Below are 20,042 nucleotides of genomic sequence, written 5' to 3' on the forward strand. Positions count from 1 at the left end.
CCTGGTGGCCACACACTCTTCCTGGCACGCCCTTCCACACTACACTATCTCTCATTCCCACAATCGCTCACACTGTCACTCCTGTCTGTCTCCCTTACAATCTCTCTCACTTGCTTTCACACACACACTCACAGAAATACTCTCCAATCACTCAATCCCACTCAGTAATCAATTTAGGTTGTAACAATTTTTATTGACATGAAAGAAAGACACGCAGAAGCAACAACAAATGCCAGCACAGAAAAAAGAAGCAGTGGCTGCATAAACAAAGACAACCATACACAAGCATGTCAAATATACCTGCCCATAAAAACCCCCCAACCACCTCAAAAACCCCGCCTCCCCCAACCCACCCCCACCAGCACCCCCCCCCCTCGCCCCTCTAAGGAAGTGGAACGCCAGGCAGAAAAAAAAGAAAGGCACAAACCAAATTCCCCCCCCCCAGGGTCTGGACTCTGATGACCCTAGGACAGCAAAACAAGCTAAGCATCCCCCTCCTCAAAACAGAACCCCTCCAACCCCCCCCCCCCCCGCAAGTCATCCCCCCCTTACCCAGACCACAGAGCAGAGAGATGTCGAGATCCAGAACTAGCCAGGAGAAAGCCGCTTCAAGTCAAGGTGTTCAGAAGAAGGCCACGTCCCCTAGGAGACAAGGAACTGAAATATGGATCCCATATCAACAAGAAGCTCCGACGACGCTTAAAGGAACCCCCTACCTCCTGGGCCTCCTGAAGAACCAACTCATGAAGAAGAGCCCTCCAGTGCCAAAAAGACGGAGGAGTCGAGGAGGTCCACTGCTGCATAATACAACGTCGGGCCAGGAGACACACCTTACGACACAGCCAACGAGCTTCCGGAGGCAAAGATTGAAAAGCTCCTGGTAGATCCAGTACCATCTGCTCAACCGTGCCCGCTACAGACGTCTTCAAAAGGGAGCTCAAATAAGAGACTACCTCAGCCCCAAAAGCCTGAATACACCAACAAGTCCACAAAGCATGTGCAAACGTGTTTGGATCCCGACCACATTTGAGACACAGGGGAGAGGCAACACCACCAAATTTGAATAGTTGAGCTTGGGTAATATACCCTCTATACAAAATACGAGCATAACATTCCTGCAACACGGCTCCTCGGACTAAACGACTCAGTAATCAATTTAAACTCTCCTAACCTCCACCAAACTCCAACCACTCTCCTACTCCTCACTAAACTCCTACTATACCCACAAGGATCGCACTTCCACGTGGTGGTTTATATATGGGCATGCAGGACATTGTTGGGGACAGTGTGACATCAGTGGGACATGTGCCAGGCCAACTAATAGATAAAGAGCACTACACGACTAGCAAGTCATCTAGCGGAACGCGGCGACAATAGTTGTACGTCCTGTTTGGACGAGTGACATTTTGGTAGGTAAAGTTGGACGCTTCGGTATAGCTCATGTGGACGTGTTTCTGGTGGACGTGTTACGTGCCGATAATCGACTGGCCTGGACATCTTTCGATTATCGACACATTTCCCTGGACATTTTACGCCGCCGACGCCTGGAGCTTTTATACGACTTATCGTTTATGCCCCTCTATCTATTTAAAGAATACAAAATTTAATCGATTTAAAATTATCATGATTAGCGGATTTTTTATTATTTTTATGGAATAATGTTTACAGTTTCTTATCTATCTTAGTATAAATAATTTGTATTGTGCATATTTTACTTTGAATAAGTTTAGGGTCGCATTTTGTTAGTCAGTATCTTTATTGAATTATGTTATTTTCTTTTATAAGACATTGTTATTTGGATCCTGTATTTTAATTAACTATTATTATTGTTTTGCACTGAATGCACATAAGTTACCTTACCTGTGATGACCATATTATGCTAACAACTAGCCATCCAAGTCCTGAAGGGATCCCTTAGAAGGGACATGCCGGGCCATAAGTTTGTAACTCTCCTGTAGGCTTGCTGTGTTCATCAGGGACATGGGTGTGACAGCGCACTTTGATCTACCAATCAGCATTTATTAACTATACCTTCTTTAAAAATTATCGGTATAAAATGCTTGGAAATCTTCTCTGTCACAAGTCCTCAGCTGTGGAATGCTCTGCCACTCGAACTAAGAGAAAAAAAAATACTAGACCGTTTCAAAGGGAAACTTAAAAGCCATCTTTTCAAAGATGCCTTCTCGATATAACTTTGACCTAACCATTGATCTTACCGTAGTAAGAGGCAAAAGTTATTCTCTTATCTTTCCTAAACCCTCCCCCCTTTGTTCTTACCTTGAGTGTTTTCTTTTCTTTTAACAAATGTAGTTCTTCCCTGCCTACCCCAATGTTCCTGTATGTTTAGTAAACCCAAAATTATGTTTATGTATTTTAACATTGTTCAGTTTTTATTTTTGTATTTCACCTAGAAACCTTGGAATAGGCGATTATATCAAATTTTAATAAAATTTGGAAACTTGGAAAACTTGGTATTCATGTTTACAATAGTCTAATATTCTACCCTATTAAATTTTTCCAAAGTTTTGAATTCTAGCAGTTAAGGTATTCCAATGGAGTTTTTCTTCCCCTTAGTAGATCTTCACACAGCATATCTTCAGGACAAAGAGCAGTTAACTATTTTTTAGCTGCACTTCTAAAGTGAAAATGTCAGCTACACCTCCTGGATGTCACCCTTTAATCAGGTACTATTGTTTAACGGAAAGGCAACTAAACAAAAAAGCAGTTTCTAACTGCATAACTGAAAGACCTTTACAAAAAATATATTCTGTAAGGCTACATTTTTTTCTAGCTCTATTTTAAACTAATGTTTAACACTAAACAAGACTAATCAGATCTTATGCTCTAAAATGCAACCTAAAATACTAATCTAGGCTAAAACACACTTTTTATATAAAAACCCTAACAGAGATTCTAAAGGCTACATTACTATTGCCTAAACTGACTTTGCTGTAAAAGCAGAGTAGTGAACTAAAAATGTAAAAGACAAGGATAATGAAATAACCTATTGAAGCCCAAGTTTGAATGCTAGCATGTAAGATATTCCAATGGAGTTTTTCTTCCCCTTAGGACAGGGGTGTCCAACCTGCGGCCCAAGGGCCGCATGTAGCCCTGTGAAGTATTTTGTGCAGCCCTGGTTGAGAGCGATGCAGTGTTTTCCTCTGCTGCCCCCGGGTGTTTACTTTCTTGCCAGCTCCCTCCTCTGTCTTGCTGCAGCATTTGCATGTTTGTGCGGCCCCAGAAAAAAATTTTGTGGCCAATGCGACCCAGGGAAGCCAAAAGGTTGGACACCCCTGCCTTAGGAGATCCTCACTCAGCATCTTTCCAGGACATCTTCTTCAGTAAAGATTGAAGCAAGGAATTTTTATAGTTTTCCTGCTATGAAGTGGCGTAGTATGAGGAGGGGGGAGAGGTGGACCTCCCCTGGTGCTGTCTTGGTGGGTGCACTAGCACCTCTCCTCCTCTCCACCCCTCAATACTACTTTGTCTCTTTGCTGACACAAGCAGCATTTCCAACCTGCTGCTTGTGCCGGCCTCGGATCTCCCACCGAAGTCACTTCCTGGGACTGGGAAGTGATGTCAGAGGGAGAGCCGAGACCAGCATGGGTGGCAGCTTGAAGATGCTGCTCATGCTGGTGAAGAGTTAGAGGTACAGGGAAGATGGGGCGGGGGTGACTCTGCCCTGGGCGCGCTCTACCCTACCTATGCCACTGCTGCTATGGTCTGAGTGTTTCTTTTATCCCCCAGTCATTTAATCCAGCTTACTCCTTCAAATATATATTTTAAAAAATTATTAGATTTTACTTCTATGGTGAGTTTTTTTTTCAGTTCTAAGTTGATCTGCCTTATTAAAGCTGCATAGCTAAACTGACAATGTTTGTGCTCTATTTTCTTCATTTGGATCTGTTTTCCATTATTGAAAGATGGCTTTAATAGCCTTGCTTACCTCATCTTTTAACTACTGTATACTGGCAGTATTTTGATTTGATTTGAATTTCTTAGAGAGTATTTTTAAATTGTGGAATCAAATACAAATGAAAAAACTGAATGAATCCACAGACACAGAACTGGAAAAGCGGAGACTTAGAGGAGACATGATAGAAACCTTCAAGATCATGAAGGACATAGAACGAGTAGACAGGGACAGATTTTTCAAATTATGGGGAACCACAAGTACAAGGGGGCACTCAGAGAAATTGAAAGGGGGAAGGTTTAGAACAAACGCCAGGAAGTTCTTTTTCACCCAGAGGGTGGTGGATACATTGAACGCGCTACCGGAGGATGTGATAAGCAGGAGCACGCTACAGGGCTTCAAAGAAGGTTTGGATAGGTACCTAGAAGACAAAGGGATTGAGGGGTACAGATAGGAGTAGAGGTAGGTTATAAGGATAGGATTAGAGAATTAGAGGCAGTTACAAAATTAGTCAGGGACACTGTTCAGGCAATTAGGCCTGATGGGCCGCTCGGGAGCGGACCGCTGGGCAAGATGGACCTCTGGTCTGCCTCAGCGGAGGCAACTTCTTATGTTCTTATGTTCTTAATATAATATTGTAGATCAAAGCAAGTAAAGTGTAGGATAGAAACTTCGATGTAATTGAACTTCACCACAGATTGTACCACATACAAATTATAATCATCACTTCAGTCCAAATTGTGACGTGTGAAATTGTTCATACTGTTTACTCAAGATTAATTGTAATATTCTTAATTCAAATAAATATCATTCATAAACAAGAAACAGAATTGCTATTCTCTGTTTTTGTTTTTAATTTTGGGCTACTAATCACTTACATTTGTGTATTCCTATAGGAAGAACATGAAGAAACGATACATGGAACTGTATGATCTTAATAAAGATTTAATAAATGGCTATAAAATTCGTTGTAATAATCACAGTGAGCTACTTAGCAGTCTAAAGGAGGTAAATCAGGCCATACAGAGAGCAGGGCGCCTACGTGGTAAGTGTTTGACTAATTGGTCTGATTTATTTTGTTGAATTTCTCTAAGCGTGGAATGTGCTATTTAAATGTGCTGTTTACTTTTAGAAATTGAAAATAATTTAAATAAAACTATATTTACATATATTATGTTAGGTATATTGTGCACTAGAGGCCTAGGAACTCTTTGTAACTGAATATGAGCTCCAGTGTGTGCAATCCACACACTTTTTCCTTTTCTAGCACAGATTTCAGCTTGTCTCATTTGCCTGTAGCTGTTCTCAGCTGTCTCACATGCCTACTTTGACACCCTTCCAGGGCCTCTGCACAGGAGGTGGTGCCGGCCCTAGTGGTGAATTGCCCCCCTATATGTGGATTATTGCTGTAATGACTAGCTTAAAGGAATAAATCATCAAAGAAAATAAAAATTAAATCTTATGCCACTGAATCCCGGTACCACTTGATCACATTCAACCACGCCTACACAACAAATCAACTGACAATCAGAAAGCAAACCCAACATAAGAAGATATACAACAACGATGCTATCAACTTAGAAGATCTCTTCACAGGCCTTTCTAACCTAGTGGGAACATTAAAACTCAATTCCAAATCTGTTGATGAGGCTGCCGAGGACTGGCACACTGAGGTAAAATCCCTATACAAAGAGCTAGCCCAGGAGAGGGCAAACTTTTTGACTCGTGGGCCACAATGGGTTCTTAAATTTGACAGAGGGGCTGGACCAAGAGCAGATTGATGGAGTGTTTGTGTGAACTAATATAAATTAAATGTAAACATCATAACATAAAAGGTTTTGGACTTTAAAAAGGTAGCATAGCATGAAAACGTAAGGCTTATTATACAAAACAAATGTACCTGATTATCTCTCCCTTCTTTCCTTCATCCCAATTCTTTTTCTTTCCTTTCTCTCCCATCCCCTTGTGCAGAAGAACCCTTGCCCAGCTTCTATCCTTCCATCCTTCCCTCCCTCCCATCCCTCGTGCAGAACCCTTGCCCAGCTTCCATCCTTCCTTCCCTCCCTCTCATCCCTCGTGCAGCAGAACCCTTGCCCAGCTTCCCTCCTTCCCTCCCATCCCTTGTGCAGCAGAACACTTGAGCACCTGTCCCGCCGCACAGCCAATCCTCTGATGACCTTCATCTGTACCCCACCAACCCCGAGCCCTACATACTTCCCTCCAGAGCAGCGTTGGGCTGGCAGCACTCTAAACAAGTTGCTTCATGGCCTTCTCGCGTCACGGTCTTTCTGTGTGCTGCGTTACTGATGACATCATCAGTGATGCAGCAGAGGGAATTCCCCAACGAGAGTAGGCCACAAAGCAGCCTGTTTAGAGTGTTGCCGGTCTGATACTGCTCTGGAGGGAGGTATGTAGGGCTCGAGGTTGGCAGGGTTTGGATGGTCAGCAGACCAGATTAAAAAACTAAATGGGCCGGATATGGCACGCGAGACATAGTTTGCCCATGTCTGGGTTAGCCCCAGGAAAAGAGATCAAACACTGTCTCTGCAAATATTCCTCCCCCTGGTTTACTGATGACTTAACGAAAAGAAAACTAAGGAAAGCAGAAAGGAAATGGTAGAAATCCAGGCTTACCAGTGACAGGTATTGCATGAAGAATATAAAAAAGTCACCCTGGAGTCTAAAAAGATATACTACTCCGAGCAACTATTAAAGACCCCCAATAGATCAAAAAATATTTTTCAACTAACAAAAAAATACTCACAAAATCGCAAAGAGACAACCGATGCCTTAACACCGAACTCAACAGCAAAATACACTCAGATTACTTTGCTGACAAAGTAGATAAAATATGATCTCACCTTGACTACACGCTACAGCCATCACTCCCCCACGACTCAGAAAGGATAATTAAAACTACAACTGGAAACCTAAATCTCTTTGAAACTGTCTCCCATGATGACATTGCCAAGATGCTATAAGCCCTTCCAACTCCAACCTGGTTCCCTGTCCGCCACTCCTCCTGGTGGCTGTGAAAGATTTCTTTGTAGACTCTATTCTTTCTCTCATCAACACCTCTCTGAAAACAGGTGTAGTGCCCGCAAACTGGAAGACAACGGTCATCAGACCGCCGATCTTGAAAAAACCCACGCTCGACATTAACGTATCCAGCAACGTTATACCTGCATACAAGATCCTAGAAAAAACAGTGTTGAACCAATTACACTCCTTCATCGATGAACAAAGAGCCCTTTCTCCCTTCCAATCAGGATTCTGGAAATTCCATAGTACTGAAACCGTCCTTCTCAAAGATTTCTTGACGACTGCTGGAAACTCATGGATAAGGGTAATGATGTCCTTCTAGTGCTGCTAGAACTCAGTGCGGCATTCAATACTATTGACATCCTCTCCTCATTATACGGCTCTCTGAAATCGGAATCAGAGGATCTATGTTACGATTGTTAGCCTCCTTTCTGAATAATAGATTGCAAAGCATACTGCTCAATGATGTGCTATTGAAACCAATCAAACGGTGTTCCGCAGGGGGCTGTGCTATCCTCCCTATTATTCAGTTTTTATATTAGACTAGTCCTGGACATAGCCCACAAATATCAAATACAGATTCACTCATTTGCAGACGACATCCAACTATACCTACCACTAGGAGAAAACTACAATGCCCAGATTACGAAACTCCTAAAATGCCTCTCAGAAATAAAAAACTGGATGACCGCCAACAAATTGTAACTAAACACCTCCAAAAACAGAACTACTTTGGATCTGCAAAGAACACTGCAACCACATCCACTCACTATGCTGTGACTCGACTACCTTAACTGCAAAGGACCAAGCACGCAGCCTAGGAATACTCCTTCACTCTAACCTGTCACTTTCCAACCATATCTCTCAGGTGGTATCTTCCTCATTTTACTACCTACGTCAACTCCGAAAAACAAGGAACTGCTTCTCTGAATCTGTCTTCACCCAACTACTCTATGCCTTAGTCCTTTCCTGCATGGACTACTGCAACGCCCTATTCAACGGTCTCAGGGTGAACAGCATACAACGTCTCCAGTGTGTACAAAATGCAAACCTCCGTGCCCATGACCATGTCTCCCAGGCTCTATCGTCAGCTCACTTGCTGCCCATGGCCAAACGTTGTGTCTTCAAGGGCTTGATGCTAGTGTTCAAATCTTTGCATGACATGGTGCCGGACTACATGATGGCAAAACTTCTTCTGTACTATGTAATAGCAAAACTTCTTCTGTACGTGCCGAACAGGTCCCTCTGCTCCCAGAATGAAATTCGCCTCAAAATGCCTCCTGGTCGTGCCCTTCAACTGCAAACCGCCAAATGACATTCCCACTCCCGCTTCACACTGAAACACTGGAACCAACTGCCCCCGCAGGTCAGATCCCTTGAAGGACTCCTCAGCTTTAGGAAAGCAATAAAAACATACCTCTTCACCTAACTCCCCTGCCCAAGACAGATGGATTACATCTTGGATCCTTTGTTTATACGCGGTATATATAGATTTTGTGCCTCAGTGACTGTGTCCTTAAAAAGGGACCAAGCTTGCTCTAGCGTTTTTACAGTGCTTATCCTCTTCTCAATCTTCTTCACTACCATGAGTCTCATCCCTTCGTAATTTCCTTTTCGGAAGTTCAGCGCTGTGGCCTTTGTTCTGGACCGATGTTTCTCCCCTGCATCCAGGTCGAAGCGGATCATATTGTGATCGCTGCCTCCCAGCGTCCCTTCTACTTCTACATCTTGTGCCGGTCCTCGCAGTCCATTTAGAATTAAGTCCAGAATTGCATTTCTTCTTGTATTTTCCTTTACAAGCTGTTCCATGAAGCAGTCGCCTACAGCATCCAGGAAGGGCTCTTAGGGGGTTCCAGAGGCATTGGGCAACTTAAACACCTCCCGTGGGTGGGCTTTCATGAAAACGATTTTGTGGGTATAGATAATCCCTTCACTAGGTGGACGTTGCGGGTCTGGCAGGGAAATTTTAGGAAGGTAGTGGATAAGGCCAGATTGGTGTGCTTTCTCCATATCCGGCTTGCTCCTGATTTTCTACCGGGTAGGGAGGAGGGAATTTTTCTCCGCTGGAAACGTCAAGGCCTTCAGTGTTTTGGTCAGCTTTTGGAGGGGGACTCCATTATGGGATTCCCTGAGCTTCAAGCCCAATTCCATTTGGAATCAGGGGACTTGTTTCCTTATCTACAAGTGAAAAATTATGACAGCTCGGGTGGTGGACCCACTGTTCTCCGGGGTTCCCGGTTTGAGGCACTCCTGGGGACACCGGTGCACAGGGGGGTGTATTTTGGTGTTATACCAACTGTTACAGGAGGATAGGGATCACAAGACCTCTTATATGAGGGCTTGGAAGAGGGATTTGGGGATCCCCTACTCTGGGAAAGAATGGGAACAGATTGCTTTGAGAATCCACCGTATAGCGGTAGCTCCGCAATTGGTGGAGAATGCGTTTAAGCTTCTGGTGTGATGGTATATTACGCCCGCAGTGCTCAGCAAAATGTATGCTTCATGTACTGATAAATGTTGGAGGGGTTGTGGACTTTTAGACACCTTTATTTATATGTGGTGGGGTTGCCCCAAGATTGCAGATTATTGGGCTCAGGTGTTTGGATATGTGGGTCAACTGTTCCAATGTCGGGTAGTCATAAGAGCAGAAACTGCATTGTTGGGAGTGATACCAGGGGGGTAGAGGACTCTCAGGATAGGTTGGCCCGGTTGGCCTTTACATCAGCCCGGATGGTGCTGGCCCTTGATTGGAAGATGATGAGAGAGAAATTGGGGTGGGTTTGTGAGCGCTATAGATTATCAGCATTGCTGACTCGTCGATGGCAACAATTTTAAGATCTTTGGGGCCGATTTCTGGCAGTGGAGGGAACGGATAGCCTTGGGTCTGCAGATTGACTTGGGGAATGGGGACGGAAGTAGCTCAGAGGGAGGTTGGAATGAGGGCTTGCCCTAGTGAAGTAGTAGCTCTCAGTTTTCCTCTTTGGGGTGGGGGGGCTGAGGGGGTGGTAGTTTGGGGGGGTGTCTTGGCTATCTTTACGGGGGGGAGTTCATTCTGTTGTATGGGTTTCTAGAAAATGGGTCACACTTTATGGGTTTGGAGTGCTGGTGCTGATTAGCTGCAGCTTTTCATGTGACTGTTGTATTTTTCCTGTTATGCTTCTGTGATATAAATAAAGAATTATTAAAGAAAAAAAAAAACACACCCAACCTGTATGCAAGACACAATTTCTCTATCAAAGAGAGGGATACTTTTTTTCAGGGGCTCCCTATCCTGAGACTTGCATCGGAGCAGGTGGAAATGTTGAATGCTCCCATTCGGCTGGAGGAGATTCGCATGGGGATACAGAAATTGAAGCTTACTAAGTCACCAGGACCCAATGAGTTCTGTCCTGAATATTATAAGTTGCTCCCTGACCTTCTTGTCGAACCTCTGAGTACATATTTTCACTCTTTATCTACCACTTCTCACACACCTCGGAGTAATATGGCCCACATTACCTTGCTTCTTAAGCCGGGGAAAGATCACACACAGGTCAGCTCCTACAGACCAATTTCACTGCTGAACCAAGATGTTAAGCTCCTGGCCTCTATCTTGGCAACTAGGCTGAATCATTTTTTACCCATGCTCATGGGGGGGGGGTCAAGTGGGCTTTGTCCCCCAATGGTATTCCTTGATGAACTTAAGGCGTTGACTTCAGCTATAGCGGGCCTCGATATGGAAAAGGCCTTTGATAGCATATCTTGGCAGTACTTATTTTGGATTCTTGCAGAATATGTCCTGTCTGGGAATTTTGTTCAATGGATTCAGGGTCTATACACCAATCCAAAAGCCAAGCTCATCATTAACAGGAGCCTGTCGGAATCTTTTGAATTATGCCATGGTACCCAACAGCTAACTGTTGTTCTTGTTAGCTATCAAACCGCTGGCAATCAAGATTCATACCAGTTCTGAGCTGTGGGGCATTCAGATCGGGGGCTCAGAGTGCCGTCTTACCTTATTCGCAGATGGTATTTTGCTTTTTTAAGAACATAAGAATTGCTACTGCTAGGTCAGACCAATGGTCCATCATGCCCAGCAGTCTGCTCGCATGGTGGCCCTTAGGTCAAAGACCAGTGCACTATTTAAGTCTAGCCTTACCTGTGCACTAGTGCTGCCCGATTCAGGGAAAAAAAATTTTGATTCAATTCAGCCTATTGAATCGATTTTTCGATTCGATTTGATTTTTCTGCCCAATTGGGTGGTTTTTTTTAAACATCCTGGTGGGTTTATTTTATAACTTCTTCACCCTTTTATAGTCTCTTCACCCCCTTTGCCTTCTCCTAACCACACTGACGCTGTGGTGTAAACAAACAAAAAACACTTTTCCTCTCTCTGTTAAATCCTAGCTCACATTTGCAGTCTAACACCAGCTCTGGCAGGATACACATTTCAAATCTGACATATTGTAATCACAAAACAGAAAATAAAATGATTTTTTCTATCTTTTGTCATCTGGTCATTATTCAAATCTTGTTGGTCCCAGGCTCTGATTGTCTTCTTATAACTTGCTTGCCAGGGTCTCCTTCTTTCTTCTTTCTCCATGCTAACCATCCATCTGCTATCTCTGTCCTCTCCTTCCGTTTCCCTTCCCTCCCCTGGAGATCTGGCATCTTTCCTTTTCTCAACTACCCTTTCATCCAGCATCTCTCCCTCCTTCCCCACCACCCCAGGGTCCACCATCTCTCCCTTTCTTTTCCCAACTACCCTCCTATCTAGTACCTCTATCACCCCTCCACACCATCCCTTTTGTCCAATTTCTCTCCCTTTCTGTTCCTTCCCTCCCTAAATCCCATTGCCCATCATCTCTCTCCCTATCCTCTATTTTTAGACCCATTATTTCTTCCCCCCAAAGTCCGGCATATGCACATCTCTTTGAAACCCCCCCCACCCTCCCTCCCTCCGTGTACTTCTGCACCAGGGCCCATTCCCCTGAAGGTTTGTCCCCCCCCAAGGCCTACACCTCACCCCTGAAGACCTGCACCCAAGGCCTGCCTGTCCCCCCTGAAGGCCTGCACCCAAGGCCTGTCTACCCCCCCTGAAGGCCTGCACCCAAGGCCTGTCTACCCCCCCCGAAGGCCTGCACCCAAGGCCTGCCTGTTCCCCCTGTAGGCCTGCCTGTCCCCCCTGAAGGCCTGTACAAACCCCCCACAAAGGACTGCACCCCCCGGAAGGCCTGCGTGTTCCCCCTGGCCTCAATTTACCTAATTTCAGCAGCTTGGATAAGATCACTAGTGCTAGCGATCTTTGCAAGCTGCCATTGGGTGTTCCAAGCTGCCTTCTCTCTGCCGCAGTCCCGTCCCTCCTCTGATGTCAGAGGAGGGGCGGGACCGCGGCAGAGAGAAGGCAGCTTGGAAAGATCGCTAGCAGTAGCGATCTTATTCAGGCTGCTGAAATTAGGTAAATTGATGCCGGGAGGCCAGGGGGGAAGCCGGACAGAAGCACTTCCCAACTGACATTCCCCACTCGCCCTCTAAAGCAGGAGCAGCAGTGGCCAACCAGCAAGAGGCAGCGCTGCCAATCCTGCTTTAGGGGGTGAGGGGGGAGGGTCAGTCGCCGAATTGGGAGGCCGATTTTTTTTGTTTTTGAATCGATTCGAAATTTATAGAATTTGCATGTCCATGGAGCCCCAGTATGGACAATGCAAAAGTGTACTGTCACTTTAACTTCTTTAAAAGTCTCAAGATCAAGATCACCTGTACCACACATGCACGAGTGCCTTCCCACCCAACGTTGGTTCGCGGGACCATCAGTTCTTAGTTTTCTGCGAAGCTAAGAAGTATATTTGGAGTCTCTCCAAGTGCTCATTTTTTCCTGGGTTTTTTTTTCTTCTTGCCTTCCTGTCCTTTAAAGTTCTTCTTTTCTTCATTATTTTCATTCCTGAGTATCTTCCCTTCAAATTTTTCCATTTTTTTTTTTGTTTTCTGTTTTTTCAGCACAAACTACATTACCAAATAAAGGAGTTATTTCAGAGGGAGTTGGCACTTATGCTACTGGCACAACCAGTTTAGATTCCTCCATCAGTACCGACCCAGTTCACACTCAGCTCAGTGTCATCATACTTCTAAGGGCCTCTTCTATCAAACTGCACTAGCAGTATGTAACGCGGCGAACCGCACTGAATGGCCCGCGCTGCTCCCAACGCTCATAGAGTTCCTATGAGCATCAGGAGTAGCGCGGGCCATTCAGCGTGGCTCACTGTGCTACAAACTACTAGTGTAGTTTGATAGAAGAGGCCCTAAATCTCATTCACCTTGACGCCACAACACCTCTTCTCACTCCACATCAAATCTTTCTGTAGCTCCTCTCAAAATCAAAATCACCAGTCTTCTCAATGGGAGACTATGACTCAGATCTTACAGACTAATCCTTGGATCCAGAACTCTTTGCTCCTGAATCATATGGAATTTCATCGGATCCCTTTCCTCTACCACCTAGAAGGAGGTCCTCACTGGATAATCTATCTTTACTAAATTCATTTATCAGATGGGACTAAGCTCTGCTGATCAAAATGGAATCCGAGTCTGAACCGAGAGCTGAGCTATTTGATGCCTTAGACGTATTTATTTATTTATTTAAAACATTTCTAATCCACCTTTATCCAAGGCGGCTCACAGTATCACATACATCATTAAAAATCATAAGATTATATCATCTGACCCTATAGATTACCTCTCAGCCATTCATCTACTACCTCTCAGCCATTACTTCACAATAAAGTAAAACAGATCTAATTAGCTGCAAAATTGAAATTTCCATTCCACAACTTAATGAGGGATGCCATGTTTAAAAATTGAGAAACATTTCTGCTCATTCCTGTGGCACCCAGAAAATTAAACTCCCTGTATAGAGTTTGACAAACTTCAACTGCAGCATCACTCCCTCTTTGTTGAATCTGCTCCCAAGAAATCTTCCAGTACCGGGACTTATGTCAGCACTCCTACAGGGATAGAGGGCCATACCCTAGACACATTCAGCCACAGGCTGTACCAGAATACAATGTTAACTATTACATTACATTAGATTAGGGATTTCTATTCCGCCATTACCTTGCGGTTCAAGGTGGATTACAAATGGATTGTCCAGAAATTAGAAGCATTTAGGGAGTAGTTTGTACATTTCTTTGAGTTGCTAAGGATTACATCTGAGTTGTCATGATATTGGAAGTACATATGTAGTAGTTGCAGGTGATGCTTGGAACATTTCTGATGTGTTAGTTCGGTTTTATGTATTTTTTGAATAGAAGGGATTTTATTTCTTTTTTGAAGGTTTTGTAGTCTGTGGTCGTGGTCAATAGGTTGTAGAGTTGTGTGTCGAGTGTTTAAGCTCAAATGGCTAGGAGGCTGTCTTACAGTTTTTTTTCTTTTGACATTTTTGGTTGGAGGGTGTGTGAATGGTGCGTGGGTTCTCCTATGTCTGGTTGAGGTGGATTGAACTAGTCTTGAGCTATAACTTTTACATGACATTTTATTTTAAATGAATAGTTCAACAGTTGTCACAATAAGATACCAGCTTGAAGAATTCAAAAAGAATACCCATGATCTCCTGGAAACTAGAAAGTTCATGGCTAGATCAGTATTTGTTGCTTTTGACGTCACCTGTCATCAGCACTATCTATAACTATGCATCAACAAGCTTAGTTGTGAGTGTCAGACCTAGACCCTAATGTACAGGATTGTCTAGCAAACATTCCCTCTCTCGGTAATGAACTGTTTGGAGAACAAATCGAAGAAGCCAAGCAAAAAATTATTAGACATGAGCAAAGCATGACTACTCTTTCTTCTACCAAACTGTCAAAACCTCAGTCTCCTAGGCATTACTGTAACCCAAGATACCAGTTGACATCCTACAAACAGCACTATACCCAGCCAACTTCTATCTCCAAGGCTCCTCAACAAAAATGCCCCAGACAACAGCATTCCTCAACAGATCCTCAGTAAGAGACTAGCCACTGTTCTTTCATCTAATCCTCATCCTATTGGAGGATGACTAACCCATTTCTACCATGGTTGGATTCTCATTACAACCAGCAACTGGGTTTTACAAGTAATAAAGGAAGGCTATGTTCTTCGTCTTTGCAAAAAGCCTCCAAACAAACCTCCAAGAGAGTACTCTTTCAGTTCACAGCAGACCTTGCTTCAACAAGAACTCTTGGCCATCTTGCAGCTGAATGCCATTGAACCGGTACCTCCTTGGCAGAGGGGCTGGGGGTTCTACTCAAAATATTTCCTCATACCAAGCTCTCTTTTGCAATGTCCTTGTTCGGTATCATTTTTTGATACCAATGTCCGGTGTGTCGAGGCCAGATCGACTTCCGGCTTTCCCCTTCTCTTCAGTTTAAAGCTAGGTCTATGGCGTTTTGGATGTTTCTTGCCAGCTGCCTCGTCCCAGCTGTGCTCAGGTGCAGTCCATCTCTCCTGTAGAGCTTGTTCTTCCCCAAGAAGGTCGTCCAGTTTCGAACAAAGTGGAATCCCTCCTCCTCGCACCATCTCCTCAGCCATCCGTTCATTACTTGTAGTTCGCTCTGTCTTCTTGCGTCTGCTCTCGGTACTGGTAGGATCTCCGAGAAGGCTATCCTATTTGATCTCAGCTTCAGTTTCCGCCCCAGGATCCTGAACTGCTCAGTCAGTGTAGTCCGGTTGAAATTTTTCCTGCTGACGTCGTTGGTTCCAATGTGGATTACAACTGCCGTCTCCTCTGTCTCGGCTCCCTCCAGGATTCTATCAATTCTGCTGATGACGTCCGTTGTTCTTGACATGTCTCCCGGGGTCAAGAACAACGGACGTCATCAGCAGAATTGATAGAATCCTGGAGGGAGCCGAGACAGAGGAGACGGCAGTTGTAATCCACATTGGAACCAACGACGTCAGCAGGAAAAATTTCAACCGGACTACACTGACTGAGCAGTTCAGGATCCTGGGGCGGAAACTGAAGCTGAGATCAAATAGGATAGCCTTCTCGGAGATCCTACCAGTACCGAGAGCAGACGCAAGAAGACAGAGCGAACTACAAGTAATGAACGGATGGCTGAGGAGATGGTGCGAGGAGGAGGGATTCCACTTTGTTCGAAACTGGACGACCTTCTTGGGGAAGAACAAGCTCTACAGGAGAGATGGACTGCACCTGAGCACAGCTGGGACAAGGCAGCTGGCAAGAAACATCCAAAACGCCATAGACCTAGCTTTAAACTGAAGAGAAGGGGAAAGCCGGAAGTCGATCTGGCCTCGACACACCAGACATTGGTATCAAAAAATGATACCGAACAAGGACATTGCAAAAGAGAGCTTGGGACAGAGTGGGATCTTTTGGACAAAGGGACTGAGAGAAAATTCTTGGGCAAAGGGACTATGAGAGGCTTCTTGGATAAAGGGACTGAGGGGACACTTTTGGGCAAAGGGACCGAGTGGGAACTCTTGGACAAAGGGGCTGAGAGGGACTTTTTGTACAAAGGGACTGAGGAGACACTTTTGGACAAAGGGACCGAGTGGGAACTCTTGGACAAAGGGGCTGAGAGGGACTTTTTGGACAAAGGGACTGGGAGGGAACTTTTAAACAAAAGGGTTGAGTGGAAATCTTCAGAAAAAAGGCCCACAGATGCAATGCAGGGGCCCAGTGCACAAACGAGCCTAACAGGCATGGTTGAAAGAGAACAATGGGAGCAAGAAGACCATCCAAAAAAGGAGATACTGGATGGGGGCAAAACGGACACGCCACGGGAGGTGGATGACCGAGTAAAGGCAAGCCAGGTGGGAGCGCCGAGCCATGGAAAGAAAACAGCAGGGCGGGCGACAAATCAGGACCTATATTGCCTCTACACAAATGCGAGGAGCCTCAGGGCCAAAATGGGAGAGCTGGAAATTATAGCCAGTCAAAAAGCCCTGGACATAATTGGAATCACAGAAACGTGGTGGGCTGAGGATAATAAATGGGATGTGGTCATACCAGGGTACAAACTTTACAGGAGAGACAGGACACACAAGAAGGGTGGAGGAATAGCGCTATACATAAAAGACTCCATACCCTCAACCAAAATGGAAACAGCAGTAAGGTCGGAAGGCTTGGAATCAATATGGGTTAAGCTACCAGGAGGATCTGGAGCAGACATCAAATTGGGTCTATACTATCGTCCGCCTGGCCAATCGGAAGAAATCGACCGGGACCTGGAGACGGAACTGCGGCAGGTATGCAAGAATGGAAGTGTGGTGGTGATGGGAGACTTCAACTACCCTGGGATAGACTGGAGTATCGGGCACTCAAGTTGCGAGAGAGAGACCAAATTCCTGGAAGCCACGAGGGACTGCTTCCTGGAACAGCTGGTCATGGAACCTACACGAGGAGAAGCTACTCTTGATCTAATCTTCAGTGGACTGGGGGGACCTGCAAAGGAAGTAGCGGTATTAGACCCACTGGGAAACAGCGATCACAACATGATCCAGTGCAGACTAGAACTGGGATCATCCAGGGTGAAAAGAACCACAACAACAGCGCTCAACTTCAGAAAAGGGAATTATGATGCAATGAGGAAAATGGTGGGGAAGAAACTCAACGGCAGCACAAGGAAGGTAGAGTCCGTAGAAAGCGCCTGGACCCTGCTCAAGCGTACGGTGCACGAAGCACAGAACCTGTACGTCCCCAGGTTCAGAAAAGAGTGCAAGAAAAATCGAATAAAGAACCCAGCATGGATAACGGCAGCTGTAAAAAAGGCGATCAGTAACAAGAAAGCATCGTTCAAAAAATGGAAACAGGATCAAACGCAGGCCAACCAAAAGGAACACAAGGAAAGCCAGAAGGAGTGCCACCGAGTGGTTAGGAGAGCAAAGAGGGAATATGAAGAGAGACTAGCGGGAGAGGCAAAAAATTTCAAATCATTCTTCAGGTACGTAAAGGGGAAGCAACCAGCGAGGGAGGAAGTGGGGCCCTTGGATGATGGGGATAGAAAGGGAGTAGTGAGGGAGGAAAAAGAAATAGCTGACAAGTTAAATGACTTCTTTACGTCGGTCTTCACGAGGGAGGACACATCCAACATTCCGGAACCAGAGGAAATAGAAAATGGAGATCAAGATAACAAGCTGGTCAAATTAGAGGTGAGCCAGGAGGATGTCCTCAGGCAGATAGACAAGCTAAAGAGCGACAAGTCGCCAGGTCCGGATAGCATTCACCCAAGGGTGCTCAAGGAATTAAGGAATGAAATAGCAGAGACACTTCAGCAAATATGCAACCTATCCCTAAAAACTGGAGAGATCCCGGAGGACTGGAAAATAGCTAATGTCACGCCCATCTTCAAGAAGGGTTCGAGGGGCGACCCGGGAAACTATAGGCCGGTAAGCCTCACATCGGTCCCGGGAAAGATGATGGAGGCACTGATTAAGGACAGCATCTGTGACCATATCGAAAAAAATGGACAGCTAAGGTCGAGCCAGCATGGGTTCTGCAAGGGTAGGTCGTGCCTCACAAACTTGTTGTACTTCTTTGAGGGGGTAAACAACCAGGTGGACAAAGGAGAACCCATAGACATAATTTACCTAGACTTCCAGAAAGCCTTCGATAAGGTACCACATGAGCGGTTGCTCAGGAAGCTATGGAACCATGGGGTGCACGGGGAGGTCCACCGATGGATCAAAAACTGGCTGGCAGACAGGAAGCAGAGGGTTGGTGTAAAGGGCCATTACTCGGACTGGCAAGGGGTCACGAGCGGGGTTCCTCAAGGATCGGTGCTGGGACCGCTCCTGTTTAACATATTCATTGACGACCTGGAGGAGGGAACAAAATGCGAGGTCATCAAATTTGCAGATGACACCAAACTATTCAGCAAGGTTGAAACCACGGTTGACTGCGAGAATCTCCAAAGGGATCTTACGACATTGGAAGAATGGGCGAAAAAGTGGCAAATGAGCTTCAATGTAGGGAAATGCAAGGTCATGCATATAGGGAGAAGGAACCCGATGTTCACTTACAAAATGGGGGGATCAATGCTAGGGGTCAGTAATCTGGAAAGAGACTTGGGAGTGATGGTAGACACGACATTGAAGGCGTCGGCACAATGCGCCACAGCCTCGAGGAAAGCAAACCAAATGTTAGGTATCATTAAGAAGGGTATCTCGACCAGAACGAAGGAAGTCATCCTGCCACTGTACCGGGCTATGGTGCGCCCGCATCTGGAATACTGTGTACAGTACTGGTCACCGTACCTCAAAAAGGACATGGCAATGCTTGAGGGAGTCCAGAGAAGAGCAACTAAACTGATTAAGGGTATGGAAAACCTTACATACACTGACAGACTGAAGAAGCTGGGGTTGTTCTCCCTGGAAAAGCGGAGACTCAGAGGAGATATGATAGAGACCTTCAAGATCCTGAGGGGCATCGAAAAGGTTGACAAAGACAGATTTTTCAATTTGAAAGAAACCACAAGAACAAGGGGTCACTCGATGAAATTGAAGGGGGACAGGTTTAAAACAAACGCAAGGAAGTACTTTTTCACACAGAGGGTGGTGGACACATGGAACACCCTTCCAGAGGCCGTGATAGGAAATAGGACAGTACAGGGTTTCAAGGAAGACCTGGATAGGTTCCTGGAAGACAAAGGGATTGAGGGGTACAGATAAGAGCAGTGGAAGGTTTAGAGATAACTGTAGAGGTAGGCAATAAAATTAGTCAGGGACCGCTGACCAGGCAATATGCCTGATGGGCCGCCGCGTGAGCGGACCACTGGGCTGGATGGACCTCTGGTCTACCCCGGCGGAGGCGACTACTTATGTACTTATATGTACTTAAGGCTGGAGGACTGTGCCCAATTTTCAGAGCTCTCAACAAGTATTTAGTCAAAGAGAACTTCATTGATTCCCCAGCAGACAAATGAGTTTCCTGTATCATATATATATATATCCACATCTTGCTGCTTTAAAAAATTGAGCGTTTTTTTCCTATTAATAGGGTGATTGAGGCCATTGACATTTAGAGAAAACATTTTAAAATTCATTATAAAAATTTTAAAAATACCCCATAAAAGTAGACCAATAATCCTTTTTCCCTGAAGATACCCTTGACTCAATA

The 20,042-nt window shown here is 45.1% G+C and overlaps 1 protein-coding gene across 6 annotated transcripts in view; it reads left to right on the forward strand.

Annotated features, from left to right (window-relative positions):
- Positions 1–20,042, forward strand: part of BBS2 (Bardet-Biedl syndrome 2) — an 876,805-nt gene that overhangs the window by 837,355 nt on the left and 19,408 nt on the right. For all 6 annotated transcript variants that reach the window (XM_033940623.1, XM_033940626.1, XM_033940622.1 and 3 more), the window contains one exon: positions 4,810–4,958. In XM_033940623.1, coding sequence (XP_033796514.1) covers positions 4,810–4,958 — 149 coding nt within the window. The remainder of the gene's footprint in view (positions 1–4,809; positions 4,959–20,042) is intronic.

Source organism: Geotrypetes seraphini, chromosome 4 (genome assembly GCF_902459505.1).
Source record: "Geotrypetes seraphini chromosome 4, aGeoSer1.1, whole genome shotgun sequence".
NCBI classification, from domain to species: Eukaryota; Metazoa; Chordata; class Amphibia; order Gymnophiona; family Dermophiidae; genus Geotrypetes; species Geotrypetes seraphini.